The sequence below is a fragment of the Schistocerca americana genome, chromosome 3, assembly GCF_021461395.2.
Source record: "Schistocerca americana isolate TAMUIC-IGC-003095 chromosome 3, iqSchAmer2.1, whole genome shotgun sequence".
In the NCBI taxonomy this organism is placed as follows: domain Eukaryota; kingdom Metazoa; phylum Arthropoda; class Insecta; order Orthoptera; family Acrididae; genus Schistocerca; species Schistocerca americana.
In genome coordinates this window covers 860,876,701-860,895,983 of record NC_060121.1, presented here as the reverse complement: position 1 = coordinate 860,895,983, position 19,283 = coordinate 860,876,701, and the positions used below count along the sequence as shown (strand labels likewise).

Sequence of the window (19,283 nt, the reverse complement as noted above, 5' to 3'; positions counted from 1 at the left end):
CTGTAAACATCACACAAAGTTGTCACTAATAAGCCCTTGTACAAAACATCAAATACATAGGCACTGCTAGAACAGCCTCATGACACTGACCTCACATAAGTCCAGCATTATTTGCTTTTTGTAGCCTGCCTTTTCTGTATCACTCATTTTTTATTTTGTACTCACGCTTCTAAAACCCATTTAAAACAAGAAATTTCTTGCAAGAAAGTAAGTTGATATACAGCTCAAATGCACATGCAATTCACACCACTGCCTACATGGTTTCAATACAATTTAAAAGTCCTGTAAAGGTACAAATTTTTTTTATGTTTAGCTGATCCCATGGTAGTAGTAGATTAATAGTTCTTAGCTTTTGTAGGCCAGGAGAAAAGGCTGATTCCTTTCAGAACTTCAAATGAGCATTTAATTTTACCAGCTTTTGTTGGTAGATGAAGAAACTACATTAAAGTTTAATTGTCAAATGCATTTATTTCAATGCGCATTTTGTTTGTACATGGAGTAAAAATGTAAATGAATAACTGCTCAACAAAAACTTATCTAAATGTCAGTTTAGGTGTGTTTAGTTTACCACTGCCCTATAGCTGAGAAATCACATCATGCTTCAGTAGTTTGAACTGATCATTGGAATGCCAATACTTGCTCAAATAGATTTTGCTTCTTCAATCTGAGGTTTAGAGTTACCTGGGATTTCAAAGTAGGGACCATTTCAATAAAATCCATCTAGTGACCAGTGTCTTTGAAAGATACATATATTCAAATTATTGTATGAACATTAAGATATTAAAATCACTTATCCACTGATTATTCATAATGAACTTATGAGGAATGGTAATGTATTAAGACAATGAGATTTACAATCCTATACTGATAAAGACAACATAAACAGTTCCTGCTGAATGTCTTAGGTTCTTACAGGTGTACACTATTCTACAGCTGAAAGAACCTGTATCCTCATGACAGCACATTACTGTAATACCACACTTCAACATAACTGTGAGAAATGGAACTTATGAATCACAGCATTAAAATCAGTCTTGGTAAATTTATTTCTTCTTCTTCAACATTTCCTTCTTAGGTTTACCAGCATCATTTTTTGCTTTCTTCCTTAAGTTTTCATCTTCATCATCATACATTTCCTGAAATCCAAACATGTTCTTAAACTGGTGCAACAAAATGCTAATAATTACTATAAAAGCTTAAAATCTAATTTAAGGACAGAAGGTAAAACTTTCTGGCTCAAATTACAATGCATACATAGCCTTCACTGCAAAGCAAACTTACAGTTTAACTAAAAATAAATACATTTCTAGGCTCTCAAGTTCCTACCCCTTCAGTTTTTAAATATCTTTTCCATCAATTACTGAGGGGGTGGTTTCAATGTAAGTGGAATCCAAAATATGTTACAACTTAAAAAAAATTTAATGACACACACTAACAATCCTGGATACAACTATACCAAACTATTTGCAAATATTAACTGGAAAAATCTGTTCTGATTAAATTTCATCGAATTTGGCTTAAGCTTGTTCAAATTAACCAATGCTCTTCCCAGTTAATAGCTTTGCTGATTTCCTATTAACAAAATCTTATTGCTATGTTAATGATTGTGAATGTAAGGCAGGATGCCAAAACTAAAATGTTAAGCTACTCTTAACAAATGAAAATGTCTTGCTTTTTTTGGAATTACAAGCACAGGGGCAGTGAAAATCCTAATCAGCTAAGTAATTTGTAATGTCTTAGCTTATAGACTTCTAAGCAGAAGTTTAACCATCTTGTTTCAGTAAATCTCCAGTGCACTAAAAACCTGCAGATTGTTTTGCGCGCGCGCGTGTGTGTGTGTGTGTGTGTGTGTGTGTGTGTGTGTGTGCGCGCGCGCACCAAATGAATTTTTGGCTTTAAACTTCTTTACTAGACAACAGGGCTATCCTTTCTGCAAAGTGCATTCCATCCTGTTCAGCACATTGAGCATTTGTTGAATCTAACTTGGCAACACTAACAATACTAGAGCATAGCTGCAAACAATGTAAGAACAAACTTTACTAGAGGTCTATGAATTAGTAAAGTAGTTGTCAATCTGAAGATTGCTTTGAACATCACAGTGCTGAACTAGGCATGGTACTGATTGAGGCAGTATACCAATCCTTTAACTGAATTAGGCAGCCAATAATGGGGGGACCTATAGCTTAGTGTGTTTAGTACGGATTCTGAACCACAGCACAACATTTTTCAAATGTTACCATAAAATTTGATGGTCTATCAAGATCATTTATATCACAATACACTGTTATAAAAGAAAATGAAATTCACAAGGTTGTATAGCCACTGAAACAGTAATCCCTCAACAGCCAATATAAAACATTCACACACCCAAATACATAAGACAAAAAACTAACCCTTATAAGGTTACCAACACAAAGAAAATGTTCTACAGTGAATCTGTAGAAAGCCAAAGTGCATAACAGCTTCACCAGATTACACAGCTTCCTGGTGCAGCATTATGATGGCCAACAGTGCTGTTTCCTTTGCATGACTAATTCACACAAAGTAATGAAACAGTACTGCACAACATTTTAAATTAAATTTAATCTGAGAATGAGGAGCCAGTAATAAAATCCAGGGCTTTTTAATTCCGATGAAACAAGAATTTTCAGCAAGCAATATTAAGATACCTGGATCATTTAGATGTACATGCTTGGAAGTAATGCCGATTAAGAGTAGTATCTAGAGCTTGCATTGAGTGCCCTTACCTCTGGCTCCTCATCAAGCTTAGCCTTCTTGTTGTTAACCTTGTTTTGGTTCGGGGTCAGCTTTCTCTTCCTTGGCTCAACCTAGCACAGGTATAAAATCAATCACTAACTCTTCATATATCAAAAGCACTGAACACACCTATCACCCGTTAAAGGATGCACATAAATTCACAACATTAAAATATTAAACAATAATACCAAATACTTATGCTTTAGGTAGTCTACAACTTACAGAACTGTATAAAACAAAAATACCCGAATACTTCACATACACATCAAGAATAAATATTTTTCCAACATGACTAACCATATGAAAACATTCCAAACCTGTGCAAGGTAAGCAGGCAAGATTCAGCCATCCCATTAGGAAATAATGGATTTTAAACATGCAAGTATTTTTCTGTCCAATAGCATCAGAAATCTTCCACAATGAACCCAACATAAAACAATGACTTGATAATTTGGGCCACACAAAAAGCACTATGGGCAGCACTCATGCACACAGAAGTTTTACTGGCCACACAGGGTTAATCATTCAACTAAATTAATACGAAGGAAAGAAATTTATGTTCCACAAAGGTTTAACATGGCATCTCCTTGGTTCACTTAAAAACCAACTGTAACAATATCTTTTCATAAGTGTTGCAACTTTCTGACAAAGCAGCTTAAAATCTGATCCTTTTTCACCTTTTAGATAAGTCTAGTTTTCTTAACTCATTGAATGTTGAGACAACTGAACAGGAGGGAAGTTTAATATAGATCTGTGTGGCCACTCATTTTTCTGCCCCTTTCACACATTGTGAGGCCAATATGAAGTACCTTTAAGATCTGAGACAAGGAGTGCAATTTCCTTATAAAAAGTATATACTGAAAATTAAATGTGCCAAATGTGCAAAAGTGGCTGCAGATACATGGGATGAGAGGAAAAGTTTGTGAGATGCCAAAGCTACAGGCAGCTGTCTCAATGAGGAGGAAGTAGACAAGCTCAATTATGTTTAGCCATGAAGAATGCACAGATTGATGCCACAAGGAAAGCTGTTTCAACTACCTTCTATATAGCTTTAACTATGAAGCAAGCAATGAAGTCCACATACAGGCCCTAAGTGACATACCATTTCCAGTTCTTAAATGGGGAGACAAAATGTGAACATTTCAAAAATTTGATTCAGAACATCTGCTGAAAACAAAAGTTGGTTTATGCACCTGGAATGCATTAAGAGCAGAGATGAGTCAAAGTTAATATAAACTTCAAAATTTATGGGAATTTTGACAAGTTCATCTTAAAACAAAAAAATTTGCTGGAGACCTTAAGTTTTTTGGGCTGTTTCTTGATACTATTTGAAGAAAAACAGACTACAGATTACCTACAACAGGAGGAAAAATACATACCAGTAAATTACGGGAAGTAACCTTTATTCCAGCCATGTATATAATTTCTTGTAAAGAAATATGACCCAAGTGACATGAATGTGGTCTACCTTTTAGATAAGTAAGTCAATGTGTACTTAGAAGTAAGTCACTTATGTAATGTAGTTAGACCCCATGTACAGAACAACAAAAAATTATTTACTGAGCACAAAGACATTCTAAAACATACTATGGTAACTAGTATGATTACCAGAGACACCTGTCACCCCATTTTCAAAGTGTTCACATCCAAGTGACATTAATACCATTTTATATGTAGTAATTAACAAAACAGTGTGACAACTTTCAGTACTTTATTATGTTTTGTTTTACTGACAAATATTACTCACAGCAGTTTCTCCATCTTCTCCTTCCTCCTCCTCACCTAATTCTTCTTCATCCATTTCATCATCAATCTCTTCATCCACAGGTCCACCTGCAAACACCATTTCACAATGCATTCAATGAAAATTTACAATGCCAGCTAAATACAAATGACTACTAGAGAATTTTAAAGCCCATTTCTTACCTATAGCATGATTTCCTATTAGATGAACAGGTCCATTGCCTTGTACTAAGCTGAATGTTACAGGAGCATCTGGGAATGTCAAATCAAGAAGAACCTGTTGTATAGAGCCAGCCTTTAAGACACAAACTGGCACTTTTATGCTCTGGCGGCATCCCAAAGCTTCCACCTGTACAACATTAACTTCACCCTCCTTGGCTTCAGCTCCAAGTACAGCCTAAAATTAATTCATTTACAGTAACATTATTTGACACTAATACAACTGAGCAAGTATTGAGTACACAGTGAAAAAAAGATTTCATTCCATGTAAGTATGGTAACTGGTTACTGATTATACTATGAAGTCATTACATTACAATGTGTTCAATAACGTTACAACCCTTGTCAATCACTACCAACTTCAACTCACAGTATTTCAACTGCGACACCCACCAATCAGTCAATTTCAGACGAGCCATCACAGACCAAGACTTCCCCAGTTCCACAATCTATTGGTGTAGTGTGTGTACATGCGCACTTCTATGTGTGCATAAAGATACTATTGGCAGACTCACCACACCACCCAGAAGGCTAAGTGACCTCAGCAAATGATCACAGAACTCACTGCATCATCCAAATTGATGTCCGTGAAGTTCAGCATGGAACGTCACTACCATGGAGGTAACTGCTGTGGCAACAGATCAAATTTTTAAATCTGCTGAGATGTTGCATCCTTATGGATCCAGTCTAACTTGGCAGCAGTCAAGCAACCCCCAACCCACAAGTCATGGGTTCTGTGATCTTTAAAGTTATTCAATTCTAAAGGCCACAGCACATCTCAAACATGTTTCATGGGGTTGAGTCAATGGATTGACTTCCACAAAATTAGAATGGATCCTTAAGGATAAAACATGTCTACATATTCCAAGATTTCATACAGCAGTTATTGCCACATTTTATTCTGTTAGCAACTTCAGACAAGAATTTGGGCAAAGCAGCACTTTGTATGCCAATTTTGCATGCACATCAAAATGGGTTTAAATAAGTTGTGGGCAGCATTAACACTACACAACTTTAGACACTGCAGAAAAAATAAGAAAGGAAATCTTGTGCATTCAGAGAGGCTTCTCTGTGCCGAAACTTTGCCCCTGGAGGAAGGCTACACTACATAACTGCCAACAATTCCACCAGTAGTAATGAAATTTGACAAGTAAAGCAACAGTACTGTTACCTATTAAGCCTGTATGGTGTATTATGTGGGCTGTCACTAAGAATATTTCAATCCTATACAAAATGAAGTGCAAAACTTAATTCTTCCTTGCTACCTGAAGATATCCGAGATTTACGTCCTACATTTGCGCATGACTCAAGATTTACAGCCTTCCTAAAATTCATAAAGAGGTACTAACTTTGCAGCCAACAGTAGTGCTCCTACGTATGGTTTAACTGAACTTGCTTCCTTGCCGAGACTGTCAGGCAAACACTAACCTCAAATAAATAGATTTTATTAATACACAGAGCTCTTAAGCAGTTAGAACCATTAGCTAGCTTGACATCTCACTTTACAAATGTCCCCTACACAAAGTCATGCATAAATTACATTTCAGATTGACAGCAATGCTTCATTTAGGGATCCTCTCCTCAATATTTTTCTACCAAGACTCAGCAGACTAACAGTATGGGTAGCCTTCGTTCAACCAACAGCCAACCTTTTACAAAGGACTTTGGAAAGAAAACAGCTTGGCAGTTTTCAACTGAAATGTCTCAGATATGTATATCATATTTTCATAGCACAGCCTCATCCCAGAGAAATTGAGCATTCAATCAATTAGGGAGAGAAAAAGTTGTCTGCCTTTTGGTTAGATGGAAGAATGACAGCTCTCTGGGCAAGTGGAATAAGCTGAAGGTGACTTCATGCCCACAATCAGTTACAGCCATCCACCTCTACATCTGGAAACATCCAGGCAGCTTTTCAGAAAGTCAGAATAGAGAATAGAAAAATTCTTCCTTGGCTTTCCACTCTACTTTGTTTATCCTTTAATTCTAGCTGCCACAAGTTAAAACATACTTTCATCTTTTGCACTTTTTATTTTGTAGTTGTTGGAACACTAATTCCATTATTCAAAAATAAAAATAGTTCTTATTGTCCATAAAGTTTACTAAACATTTATTTACATTCACGTATTGCCCCTTCAGTGCTTTATAAATCACTTCACACCTTTCTGGAATTCTTTTGATTAATGTACAATGTGATATTTGAGAGCTGTGTTAAAACTAGAGTAGCTCTCACCTGTCAAATTCCAGTGCACAGTTTGCCTTCTGCACATAAAAGCATTTCTCATAATAGTATTCTCTTTTGCAATATGAGAAGCCACTTTACTGAGCAAATACTGAAATATACTCTCACCCATTCATAAGTCATTTACATCCTCCATTGGCAGCTCTCTTAACATATGGGGCTGAATGCTTTTACTATTTCAACACAATACCTATGGCTTCATCCTATCTCAACGCAATACTTATGGCTTCATCAAAGTTTCCTTTTTTCCCACCACTATTCTACCAAATACACAAAATGCAATTGTGGTACTAGCAACTGCACTGCTTAATAAAGAGGTTGTTGCTTGCCATGTTTAAAGTTTGATGAAAAATGACTATAGGGTAACACTTTTCTAGCACATCAAATATCTGTCAAATTTGACAAGCATTTGATCATATCTTTCATCAAATCTTTATCAAAGAAATATGATAGTGTTAATACCAGCCTAAGCAGTACAGCCATAACAAAACCAGCCTGAGCACAGAATACAAGAGCTCGTAAGTAGCAGCTAAAACATTAAACAGTCACATCCTGAGTTTGCTAACAGCTCACAACTAAAAAAACACTGTTAAAGTAATGTTCGAACCAGCAGATTAACAGCGCACTATCAACAGTAAAATCCAGGAACAGGATTAACTTTAGCAACTATGTCTGCAGTTGCCAAAAAACAACAATTAGCTTTTCTTCCCTTTGTTGGAAATATTTTTATTATAAGGCTCACCCAGAAATTTAAAGGTAAAGTGATTTTTCCACCCAACATCTAAAACTTAAGACCTCCTGGGCCCACAGATGGACAAACTGTTATTGTGTAAGGCTAGAATCTTGTGCAACCACATACACTATAACTGAACATCACATCTCCACCAGACATTCATTCAATAGTGCAATAGAACTTTTAGTCACAGTAACCTTTTGGGAATTCATAACAAAGACTTACTGGAAACACACATGGAAGATCTGTTTAACCATGACAGCAGCTACAAGTTCAACAATGTTTAGAAGCCAACAGTTTCGATGATTTGCCCCATAGACTGTATGCCTATGGCAAGGCAAGCAACAACCACAAGGACACATTTTGACAATTTATACCAGCAAATGCAGTCTCTGGGTAGGGAGGTCAGTCTGCCAGTGACATCTTACCTAGTGCTCAAAAGCAAAGGGCCCTAAGAAATTGCAGGTGAAGGACATCTAGTCTGATAACTCACCTGAAGGTGACTGCCATGTGTCCCATCAACATAACATGGATCTCAGTCACTGAGAATCAGCAGCAAGCCCAAAACTAATTCTGAATATTCAGTTCACTTGGAAAACTGAATTCACATTACTGCATGCCAAGTGCACACATTTTGCAACTGTGCATGCATAAGTCATCCATGCCATAATTCAAATATGATGGTTCATGTGTGATACATATACAGGTCATGCTCTAACTTTGGTCCCAACTGTCATGTATAGCTGAGGTGAAGTGACTAATGAGAAGCTAGTTCCCAGGTTGCAGTGAACTACAGATCTATCCCACAAGGTTAACAATTACCCAAGGATTAATTAAGGACTTACATGAAACTTCTATCCCTGAATTCTACTGAAAGCAAAAGCTAAGAGGAAGCTACAATATCACATGAAAGGTTGACAGCAACATTGCTATTTCTAATGACAAATGAGCCAAATACAAATATGCAACACACTTCACCTGAGACAAAGTTACAAATAGCTAAAATTGTACTTAAACTGAGACACCACTTCAACAGAACATTTGATCCACATCACTTCCCAAACTTATGTCCAGAAGGAATCAGTTTCCCTAAGTGTCTTTGCCACTAACTGCTGGGCATCTGAACAGAAATTTACGAAAGTCTGTCAGTTATATTTCTGATTTCATTTTTCATATTTGAATAAAATTCTGAAGCAGATCACAATATTTCTGAATACAACACGATGCAGCAACCAATGATGGAAAACCCTTTTTTATACAATCTCTCAAACATTTCCCCTAACTGCTGTAAGCCCGTATAACCTAAAATGCCCTCTGAACTAAATAATTGCGTATCTTATCACAAACACTGAATGCTTAAAGAAAAAAACAGTCATTCCATCTCACTTTCAGTAATGTGTGGCCACTTACACAGCATGTAAGGGCTCTAACTAGCAGCACTTCCCAGGAGAAAATGATTATAATCATGCTAGAGTTACAGAAACTGTCAATCTGTAAATATCAAGAAATAAACTAATTTATTTTTCATCTTTAAATCTAATGAACATCCATTTAAACTGCAACATTTTATAATATCAATTTGTCCTTTTGAAATGACCAGCTTAAATGGAAGATATATCCCATTCCTTTTAAAGTACATTGTGATTTTGATACAAAAATACAATAATTTAGAAATACTAGCAGCACAATTCAGTACTGAGACAAACAGTACAACATGGCATCACTTTATGAGACAGGGTACTCTGTTACTCTTCTGCCAATTATTTTCCCCCCACAGAATCCCACAAACACATTATCAAGTTTTACAAAATGAATCCAATTTATTTTTACTCTCTCAGACAACACTATGGCAAAATTTAATCCCAATTTTGTAAAGGCTTCTTATCTACAGCAATGTCTACGTTAGGTCACAGTTATACGACTGAAGAGGCAACTCCTACTAATGTGAGTACAGAATAATGGCTGAAGAAAAATTTTTGTAGCCTATGCTCACACCAAATTTAATACATTGTCAGAAACAATTCGAAAAATCGAAGCCTATAGGAAAAACATGTTCCACTGAATATTTAAATTCACATTGCGTTTTTTTTTTTTACAATTACTTCCCAAAAATGTATATGGGGAAAAAATAAACACGCAAGATGATCTATCAAGAAATACAGTACATAGAAGATGCCAACATACCTGTTTCACTATAAGTGACTGGTTACTGCGGAATCCTGGTTTGGTTGCCTCTTCAACATCACCATCAGGATCCCACTGAGACACTGATGTCTTCTCATCTCCACCCTTCAATGTCAATCCTGAAATATAGGAGTACTCTAGTAAGTTAATTTTAATGGCAAAGCTGTGTAGAATTTATTGAAATGTACACAATATGATAAACAAGAACATCGTTAATCCAATCACACCCATGAATCACGTGTAAAAAATTTAATTCTACCCAACACATAACCTGTAAATGCGGGTATGAACTAGTGGGAGAAAAACACCCAACTCCGTGCAAACAAATGGCACAAACGGAAAAAAAAACCCTGCACTTTGTAAAGGCTTCGATAAACATAATTCGAAGTGCAACAGTCCCATATCTGAATTATTACCGCTCTACGTTTTACATCTCACGATAACTTAGGTTATTTACATTTCTTTTTTCCTAATACGGCTACACCATGATCAAAGTTTTAAACTCTCCCAATTCCAAATTATAAATTTCTGAAAAGTTACGGAAACTTCACAACTTCAAAACCGAGCTATACATCTTTCCTTATTCTTGAAAACTTAACTCATCATTGTCAAAAAAATCAAGTTTTATTACTTACGTCTGAAGTTGCCGGTAACAACACACCTCTAAATTTAGTAAGATAATAAACCGAATTCGCCGAAATACAATTTCATACAACCAAACACACTTGCCGACTTGCTCAAACTCCCAATTCTGCAATCCATTACCTACTTACAGTGTAAAAGTAAAAACGTTGAAGCACGCAGTCTTTCCCTCCATTACACATTCCCAGTATTGGCGTCTTCCTGAATTGAATACTTACAACACTCCTTTACTTACCCCAGAAATATTCTTCAGACATATTGATTGTACTTCTTTTTAGAATATAAAACCAAGGAGCTCTGTTTTAACAGAGACGCTAAATTTCACAACACGTGTGCAGAAGTAACAGAACCCTCTAACTCCTTCTCGCCTCCAGTGCTCCCTGTGACAAAGTGATCGTACAAGAAATGGCGCGCTTGGTGATAGCCAGCAACGCATTTCACCCACGTGATCGAATGCAAAATGAGGGCGCGTTCCATTTCATGTAGTACTATTATCGTTGTCTTTATTTTATTTCTACATAATTATTATACATGACGAACAAACTCCTTCAAGATGGAAGCAGTTAGACTATAAGCAGTTCCAAATAAAATAAAACATCTGAATCATTTTAAGAAAATTTTACAAAACTGTTGAAAAATAGATCCTTGGCATAACTGATTGATAAACAAAATTAGTAACTGATATTTACTGACTGAAGATGCTGTAATTAATTTGACAAAAAGCTGCGTACGAAAGGTATTTCGCAAATTTAATGTTTACTTGACTGCCTTCATCAGAATTCAGTGTTTGTTTCAATTACTTCAACAATAGACAAATCAACAAAACAACTGCTAAACGAATATTATGGGAAATGTCAGCCTTCATAGAATTTCGCCCAAAATTTTAATTGGTGAAAATAACTGTACTTCAGTAGTCAATACAATGCAAAATTTCAGAGATACGTTAGAACGACGTTCTGTGCCGCTACAGGCCAACATTATCTCTTGTTTATATTGGTCACGTTCTTGTTACGCTATGGACTCATTCAGTTTCCTTTATATATATATATATATATATATATATATATATATATATATATATATATATATATATATATATATATATATATGAAAGATGTAACGCTTCAAGACTATCGTTCTGAGTTCAGCAAGCCATTTGCAATTGCTATTACAATTCGCAAGATTTTGTCTGCAACCACAGTTTATGCCAGACGCCTTCATTGGGCGCTACTTTCGACTATGGAACAGTATGCATTCTGCTGCAAGTTCATCGTTACCGTATAGCTCTCTTCTTTAGTTGCTGCAGGAGAAAAGTTCCACGAAAAGTGTTTCTGAGTACACAAGCATATTTTCACATAAACTGAATTAACCATCAGTTAAGGCATCCAGAGAGAATTACTGGCCACTGAACCTTTGAGATGGGCAACATGAAGTGTCTGGATTGGCTTGACATTTTCTCCGAAAGGGGAAGAATGTGGTCTAAATCATGAATCTGTCAACAGTATGCATATAACTTAGCCTTGCTCTCTAAAGTCCAATATTATTAAAGTAATATAATTAATGGAAATGGTATTATTATGAGATATATAGGGTATTTCCATTACCAGGAGTAACGACAATACCGAAATTATAAAAACAATCTACAAGAAACATAATGATGATACAACAAAGGAAAAATGATTCTTAAGGCAATAAATATAGTATATTATACTCTGTTCAAAATTACTATAGGATTGGCAGACAGATTACAAGTAGTAGGGAGTGGCCCATGCAGGGGGCAAATACTGCCAATCCCACAATATCTGCAGCTAATGTAACCAAAGTGCCAAACCTTCGCCCTATGACCAGAACACTTCCTGCTTCCACTGTGTTTGAGTTTCAGGCAGTTTGCAGTCCTGTGTTATCCAAGGGTTTCTACTAGGCCTAGTCTTCTTCTTAATTCATCCTCTGCTACCTTCACTACTTCACCACTTAAAGCTATCGATTCATCTTCTACTGTAATCCTTTCCCATGTTCTAGTCAACTGTTGCTAATGCTCCCTCTGACAGTCCCAGTAATCTCTGCTTCTTTCAACTTATTCAGGTTCCATTTCCTTAATTTCCTAGATTTTTTTTTCAATTTGTTCAGTTTTAACGTACAGTTTATACCCAATAAATTATAGTCTACAGTTTATACCCAATAAATTATGGTCAAGAGCCCACATCAGCCCCCGGAAATGCATTGAAATGTAAAATCTGATTCTGAAATCTCTGTCTTACAATTATATAATCATTCTGAGACCTTCTGGTGTCTACAGATCAGTTCCACATATACATCCTTCTTCCATGATTCTTAAGCAGTGTGTTAGTGATGATTAAATTTTACTCCATTCAGAATTCTACAACGTGGCTTTCTCTTTCATTGCCATCTCCCAGTCCATACTCATCTACTTTTTTTCCTTCTCTTCCTTTTCCCTGCTATCGAATTCCAGTCCTCCATTACAAACATGAAGAATTTCTTTTCTCATCATGCATTTCTCCAGTCTCTTCATCATCTACAAAGCTAGTTGACATATAAACTACTATGGAATGTGTGGGCTTCATGTCATTCTTAGCTGCAATAATGCATTCGTTGTGCTGTTCATAGTAACTTGCCTGCATTCGTATTTTCTTATTCATTATTAAACCCACTCTGCATTTCCCCCATTTGATATTATATTTATAACCCTGTATTCATGTGACCAGAAGTCCTGTTTCTCTCACCACCAAACTTTACTAATTCCCACTATATCTAACTTCAGCCTGTCCATTTTCCTTTTTAAATTTTCTGACCCACTTCTCAAATTAATAGATCTAACATTCCACTCTCCGACCTGTAGAAAGCCAGTTTTGTTACACCTGCTGACAACATTCTCCTGAGTGGTCCCTGTCTGAAGATTTTAATGGAGGACTATTTCACTTCATTAGCATTTTACACAAGAGAATCCCATCATAATTTAACCACACAGTTCAGCTGCACACCCTCATGAAAAATTGCGTCCGTAATTTCTCCCTGCTTTCAGCTGCTCACAATACCAGCACAGCAAGGCCAATTTGGTTGATCTTACATGGTCACTTCAGCCAATCATCAAGATTGTTGTCCCTGCAACTACTGAAAAGGCTGCTGCCCCTCTTCAGAAACCATACATTTGTCTGGCCTCTCAACGATACCCCTCCATTGTGTTTCGATCTATGGTACAGCTATCCATATCTCTGAGGCGTGCAAACCACTCTGACAATGACAAGGTCCATGGTTCGTGGGGTTCATTTGTGACATAATACAATCTAAGGTCTATGCATGTTAAATACAGTGAGAGAACATATTTCAAATACTTCAGCCAGTATTAGGAAAAAGAACAAAAGCGAATCAAAAACATTACTTTAACATTGCAGTAATGATATTGTAAACTTTAATAGTTATTTTGTGTGATACAGACTGAATTCCTCAGACAAACTTCATTTGCAGTTTATTGTTGATAAGGCCTTCTTATTAAAATGTCAAAACTCACGAAAATACAATTCTGTTATGTAGCTACTTGCTATTTTAGACTGATCACTTCAAATATGCAGATGAATCCTATTATACTGTACTTAATTTCTGTTGTGGTAATCCAAGAACCCCACTGATATCACTCTTGTCACTATGATAGATGCTTACTATCACTGTTGATATTAATGAAATCAAAAAACTATATGTGATTAACTTGAAAAAGACATGATTCTCGATGGTGATCAGTAACATGCTGAGTGTCAGAGTTTCCTTTCTGCAATAATAATCAGAAAGAAAAATTTGGAGTAGAAACTAAATTTCAGGGTGAAGAAATAAAATCTTTGACGTTTGCCAATGACATTGTAATTCTGTCAGACACAGCAAAGGACTTGGAAGAGCAGCTGAACGGAATGGATAATGTCTCGAAAGGAAGATATAAGATGAACTTCAACAAAACCAAAACAAAGATAATGGAATGTAGTCAAATTAAATCAGATGATGCTGAGAGAATTAGGTTAGGAAATGAGACACTTGAAGTAGTAGCTAGGTTTTCTGATTTGGGCAGAAAAATAGCTGATGATGACCAATGTAGAGAGGGTATAAAATATAGACTGACAATGGTAAAAAATGCGTTTCCGAAGAAGAGAAATTTGTTAAAATCGAATTTAGACTTAAGTGGTAGGAAGTCTTTCCTGAAGGTACTTATCTGGATTGCAAGTATGTATGGAAGTGAAACACGGACGATAAACAGTTTAGACAAGAAGATAATAGAACCTTTTGAAATGTGGTGCTACAGAAAATGCTAAGGATTAGATGGGTAAATCATGTAGCTAATGAGGAGGTACTGAACAGAATTTGGGTGACAAGAAATTTGTGGCACAACTTGACCAAAAGGAGGAATCGGTTGATAGGACAGATTCTAAGAACAATCTCCAGTTTAGTAATGAAGGGGAGTGTGGTAGTAACAATCGTACTGGGAGACCAAGAGAAGAATACAATAAGCAGATTCAGAAGCACATAGCTTGCAGTAGTTATCCAAAGACGAACAGTGTTGCTGCATCAAAACAGTCTTCAGATGGAAGATCACAACAAAAAGAGCATCAAGTACATAGGTGGATCAGAAAACTTAGTAACAGGTTAACTATAAGACTAGAGATCCGTTTCTGGTAGCGAAACCATGCGGGTGACAACTTAGTACTTATTGCGTGAGTGGAACATTGTCTGTCATATTATTTGTGTTAGAAGACTCTAATAAAATTCCGATTTGCCATACTTCAAAATCTTATGTACTCGTAAGATTTCATTTCTGTAAGGTGTTCAAATAATTTCAATAAGAAAAAAGTTTCCTGCAGATTGAAATTCCAGTAATGTGGTCAGGAAATGCATTTTCGTAAAATTTCCATATACCGAAACTTCCTGGCAGAGTAAAACTGTGTGCCAGACCGAGACTCGAACTCGGGACCTTTGCCTTTCTCAGGCAAGTGCTCTACCAAGAAGTTTCATATCAGTGCACACACCACTGCAGAATGAAAATCTCATTCTGTGTCCATATACCGTCTTATTATCTGTTGCAACATACAAAAGTAAACACATAGTGCAGCTCTTCCAGATCACATTGATCCAAGTTCTATATTTATAAAGTGAATAGTTTGAGAATTTGAGCAAGTGGAAAAAATTTAAGATTATGCATGTGATCCATGCAGGATGTGGCAACTCTGCTCTCTGTCCCCATGTGCTCCAGCAGAACTGTCAATCCTAAAGTTATTTTGAACAGACTATAATAATGGTGATAACATAACCCATATAAGAAGTTAAAGATTAATTAAATTTTCTACCTATAAAATTAGTACAGTTCCAATGTAATGCAAAGAGAAAGAAAAAACAGTCTCACTGCTGTGACACTAAGGAGATCTTCCTGTAACACCTCATTTCCATTTTGCTTAGAGAATACACCTCCAGTATTTTTGTTTGTGGCATCTATAGTAGGTATCGAGAGGCGAAGTTACAAAAAAGTGGAAAACAATTGTTTTTGCACATTTGTAATTATTTATGCATTATTATCCTTCGAGTTTGTTAATGGAAAGTCATCGAAAGCAAAAGCAGACATCTCAGTTCAAGAGCTAACATGGCGGTATGTACAGATTGTAAAGAAAAGCACACATATGTGGCATCTAGAAAGTGCATTTTGAGCGACAAAATCGTATTAAGTGGTATTAGAATATGCAGTTGAGCAGCTGCAAATGAAATGTTGCATGAAAATCGTGAACTAAAAGTGATAGGAGAGATGCAGAAAGACATGAAAAAGACAAAAGAACGCTACATGATGTCGGAAAATATAATAAAATGTTTATCCAAACAACTGCAAGAAGAAATTAGTCTGAACCAGATGAGCAATGAACCAAATAAAAATGCAAAATTTAAATTTGATTCAAACTTGTCAAAAGAAAAGAAAAAATTCCTTGAGGTCTATATTTATGTGCTGCTCCATGACTCTGCTGTCAATATCTTTATTCGTATCTTGTATGTAACTTCTGTGTTTTCTTTCAGTAAATGTGGTTTTTATTCGTATACAGGGTGTAATTACAAAGCTAATAAAATGTTTTCTTGCCTTTAAATAATATTTTTCATTAGGTTATGGGCCCAGTACACGTGTAAAGGCAAACAACATAGTTTAATTAAAACAATATTTGAAATGAGCGTATGTCTGTACAGAAACATGACTGCTAGCGGCGATTATATGGTCAGCATTGATAAGCTTGAAGGACCTGACGACTGGGCCAAATGGAAATGGCATATTTCTGTGGTGCTGCACTCATATGGACTAGAAGATATTATTAACGGTACACGTGAATGTGTAGAGTTGCCGCAAGATGCGACAAGTTCACAAAAAGAAGCGTATGTGGAATAGCACAAGGACGACGCAAAGGCAGCAAGTCTTATAGCAAGTGCGCTAAGTAAACCTGTTGCAGAACTCGTCTTCACGTGCAAGAATGCTAAAGAAATCTAGGACAAATTACGCGCCCGATTTGAACGAAGCAGTACTCAGCGTTTGAATATGTTGATTGAAACATTTTTCCGTGTTAAACGTGATGAAACGGAAGATATTAGTCTACATGTGGCCAAAGTGCAAGAGTTATTTGTGGACCTGAACGATGAATTAGCAAAACATGAAGAAAATACACTATCTGAAAGAATCTTAAATGGTCGAATTTTGTCTACACTGGGAAAAGATTACGACAATTTTAAGGATCTCTGGGATACGATACCGACAGAAAAGCAAAGCTTGAATTTATTGATTAGAAAACTCTGTACTATTGAACTGCGTGAACAAGACATTAATGGAAGTGCAGCTTTTGTCGTTTCTAAAACAAGAAAACGGCAAACAAGTAATCAGCAAGTAAAGATGACGAAGTCACAATTAAAATAGAAGTTTCCGTGTAATATATGCAAACAATTAGGTCACTGGGCAGCAGAGTGTCCACAGAACACTCGTGACAGCAGTAAAAGAAAAGAGAAGAAGCGAGAAAGTGAACATGCTGCATTTACTTCATACGCTATAAGTGTGTGTACCAGTAATCACAGTAACCCAAATAAATGGTTTTGCGACAGTGGCGCTACAAATCATATCACTCCCAACAAACAGTATTTTGTTTCGTATAGTGAATTTGATGCTCCTCAAGTAATTTCATTGGGAAAACAAGATGTCAAAATGTGTGCGTACGGTCAAGGAACAGTTTACATCCAAATTCGACGAAACAATAAATGGTACAATGCTAGAATGGACAATGTTTTGTACGTCCCTGATGCAAGTGCTAATCTGTTCTCTGTGAGAGCCATTACCTGCAGAGGCTACAGTACTAATTTTAGTTATAATAATGTCTGTGTTCGAAAACAAGTCAGTGGCAATATTGTTATGACAGGTTATGTGAAAAATGGACTTTATGTGTTGAACATGTGTGTTGTTAGAAACGCAAAAATGAATCGTGTGAACTTGATGACTTCATCTGAAACATTGCAAGTGTACCATGAACGGTTTGGTCATCAAAATATTTTAAAAGGAATGAACATTAATGTGGAAGATGCCAAGAGTGAATTTTGTGACGGCTGTGCGGTTGGAAAGATGCACAGGCTGCCATTCAAAACACGAACAATACGCGCTACCAGTACTGGTGAATTAATCCACGCGGATGTCAATGGACCAATGAGCACGAAATCCTTTGGGGGTAAGCATTATTATGTATGTTTCAAAGACGATTTTAGTAAATTTCGTCGAATTTTCTTTTTAAGACACAAAAGTGAAGTGTGTACTGTGCATAAGCAGTTTTTAAATGAAGCACGAACTAATGGACATGTTGTCAAACAATTTAGATGTGATGGTGGCAAAGAATTTAACAATAAGAATGTCAGTGAACTGCTTGCAGACAGGGTAATAGAGCTACTGATTCCTCCTCCTTACACTCCTAAACAAAATGGTGTGGCTGAAAGGGAAAATAGGACCATTGTTGAAGCTCCCCGGTCAATGCTAAATCCGAGTAAATTACCTAAAGGGTTGTGGGCAGAGGCATGTAACACAGCAGTCTACCTAATAAATCGTACTGGAGAATCTTCAGTTGAAAATAAAACCCCTTATGAACTATGGTTTAATCGACCAGTAGGACGACTTGATCATCTCAGAATTTTTGGCACAGGCTGCTATCTTCACATTAATAAATAATTCCGTTCCAAGTTTGATGATAAGGCAGTTTTTGGACGACTTGTTGGATATGTTAATGACAAGGATGGGTTTAGAGTTTGGATTCCATCGAAAAGAAAAGTGGTGTCGAGTCACGATGTGAAATTTAAGCCAAAAATTGTTTGTGATTTACATAGTGATCATGTTGAATATAGTGATCATGTTGAATATAGTGATCATGTTGAATTTGAAGTCCCTCAGGAAGAATGTAACGATCCGAATTCATCTAAAGATGACCAATGCAAATCTCCTAGGCTGTACACTTCTGGAGGAAGCCAAACCCAAGAAAAAATTGACACTCTCGATTCTAGAGAAAGTCAAGAGTCGAGTGAATCTGATGAAAATAAAGAATTAACAGAATTTCTAAAAGCAGAAGCTGCTGAATTTTCTAATGAAGAGAAATAGAAGAATAAAAGACAATGAAGAAAACCAACCTGGATGGAAAGTGGTGAATTTTGTATGGCAACAAAAGTTGATGCACTTGAATACAAAGATCCAAACTGTTTTTCAGAAATATTGCAGTCAAA

The 19,283-nt window shown here is 36.3% G+C and overlaps 1 protein-coding gene across 2 annotated transcripts; it reads right to left on the bottom strand.

Moving 5' to 3' along the window:
- Positions 1 to 448: 448 nt before the first annotated feature.
- On the bottom strand, positions 449 to 10,936 carry LOC124606873 (nucleoplasmin-like protein). 2 transcript variants are annotated; one of them, XM_047138964.1, is made up of 6 exons: positions 10,753 to 10,936; positions 9,876 to 9,994; positions 4,684 to 4,897; positions 4,505 to 4,590; positions 2,748 to 2,828; positions 449 to 1,136 (listed from the first exon to the last, which is right to left on the bottom strand). In XM_047138964.1, exons 1-6 carry the CDS (start codon positions 10,772 to 10,774, stop codon positions 1,044 to 1,046), a joined length of 615 nt encoding a protein of 204 aa, XP_046994920.1. In that variant the 5' UTR covers positions 10,775 to 10,936; the 3' UTR covers positions 449 to 1,043. The 2 variants fall into 2 exon arrangements, with proteins under 2 accessions (XP_046994920.1, XP_046994921.1); XM_047138965.1 differs by lacking the exon at positions 2,748 to 2,828.
- Positions 10,937 to 19,283: the final 8,347 nt, after the last annotated feature.

Coding starts and splice junctions, on each gene's coding strand:
- LOC124606873 (XM_047138964.1), bottom strand. CDS start 10,774: ATGTCTGAAGAATATTTCTGGG. Junction 4,591..4,683: donor AATAGGAAATCATGCTATAG/GTAAGAAATGGG, acceptor TGGTGTTTGCAG/GTGGACCTGTGGATGAAGAG. Junction 1,137..2,747: donor AGCTTGATGAGGAGCCAGAG/GTAAGGGCACTC, acceptor TTTGGATTTCAG/GAAATGTATGATGATGAAGA.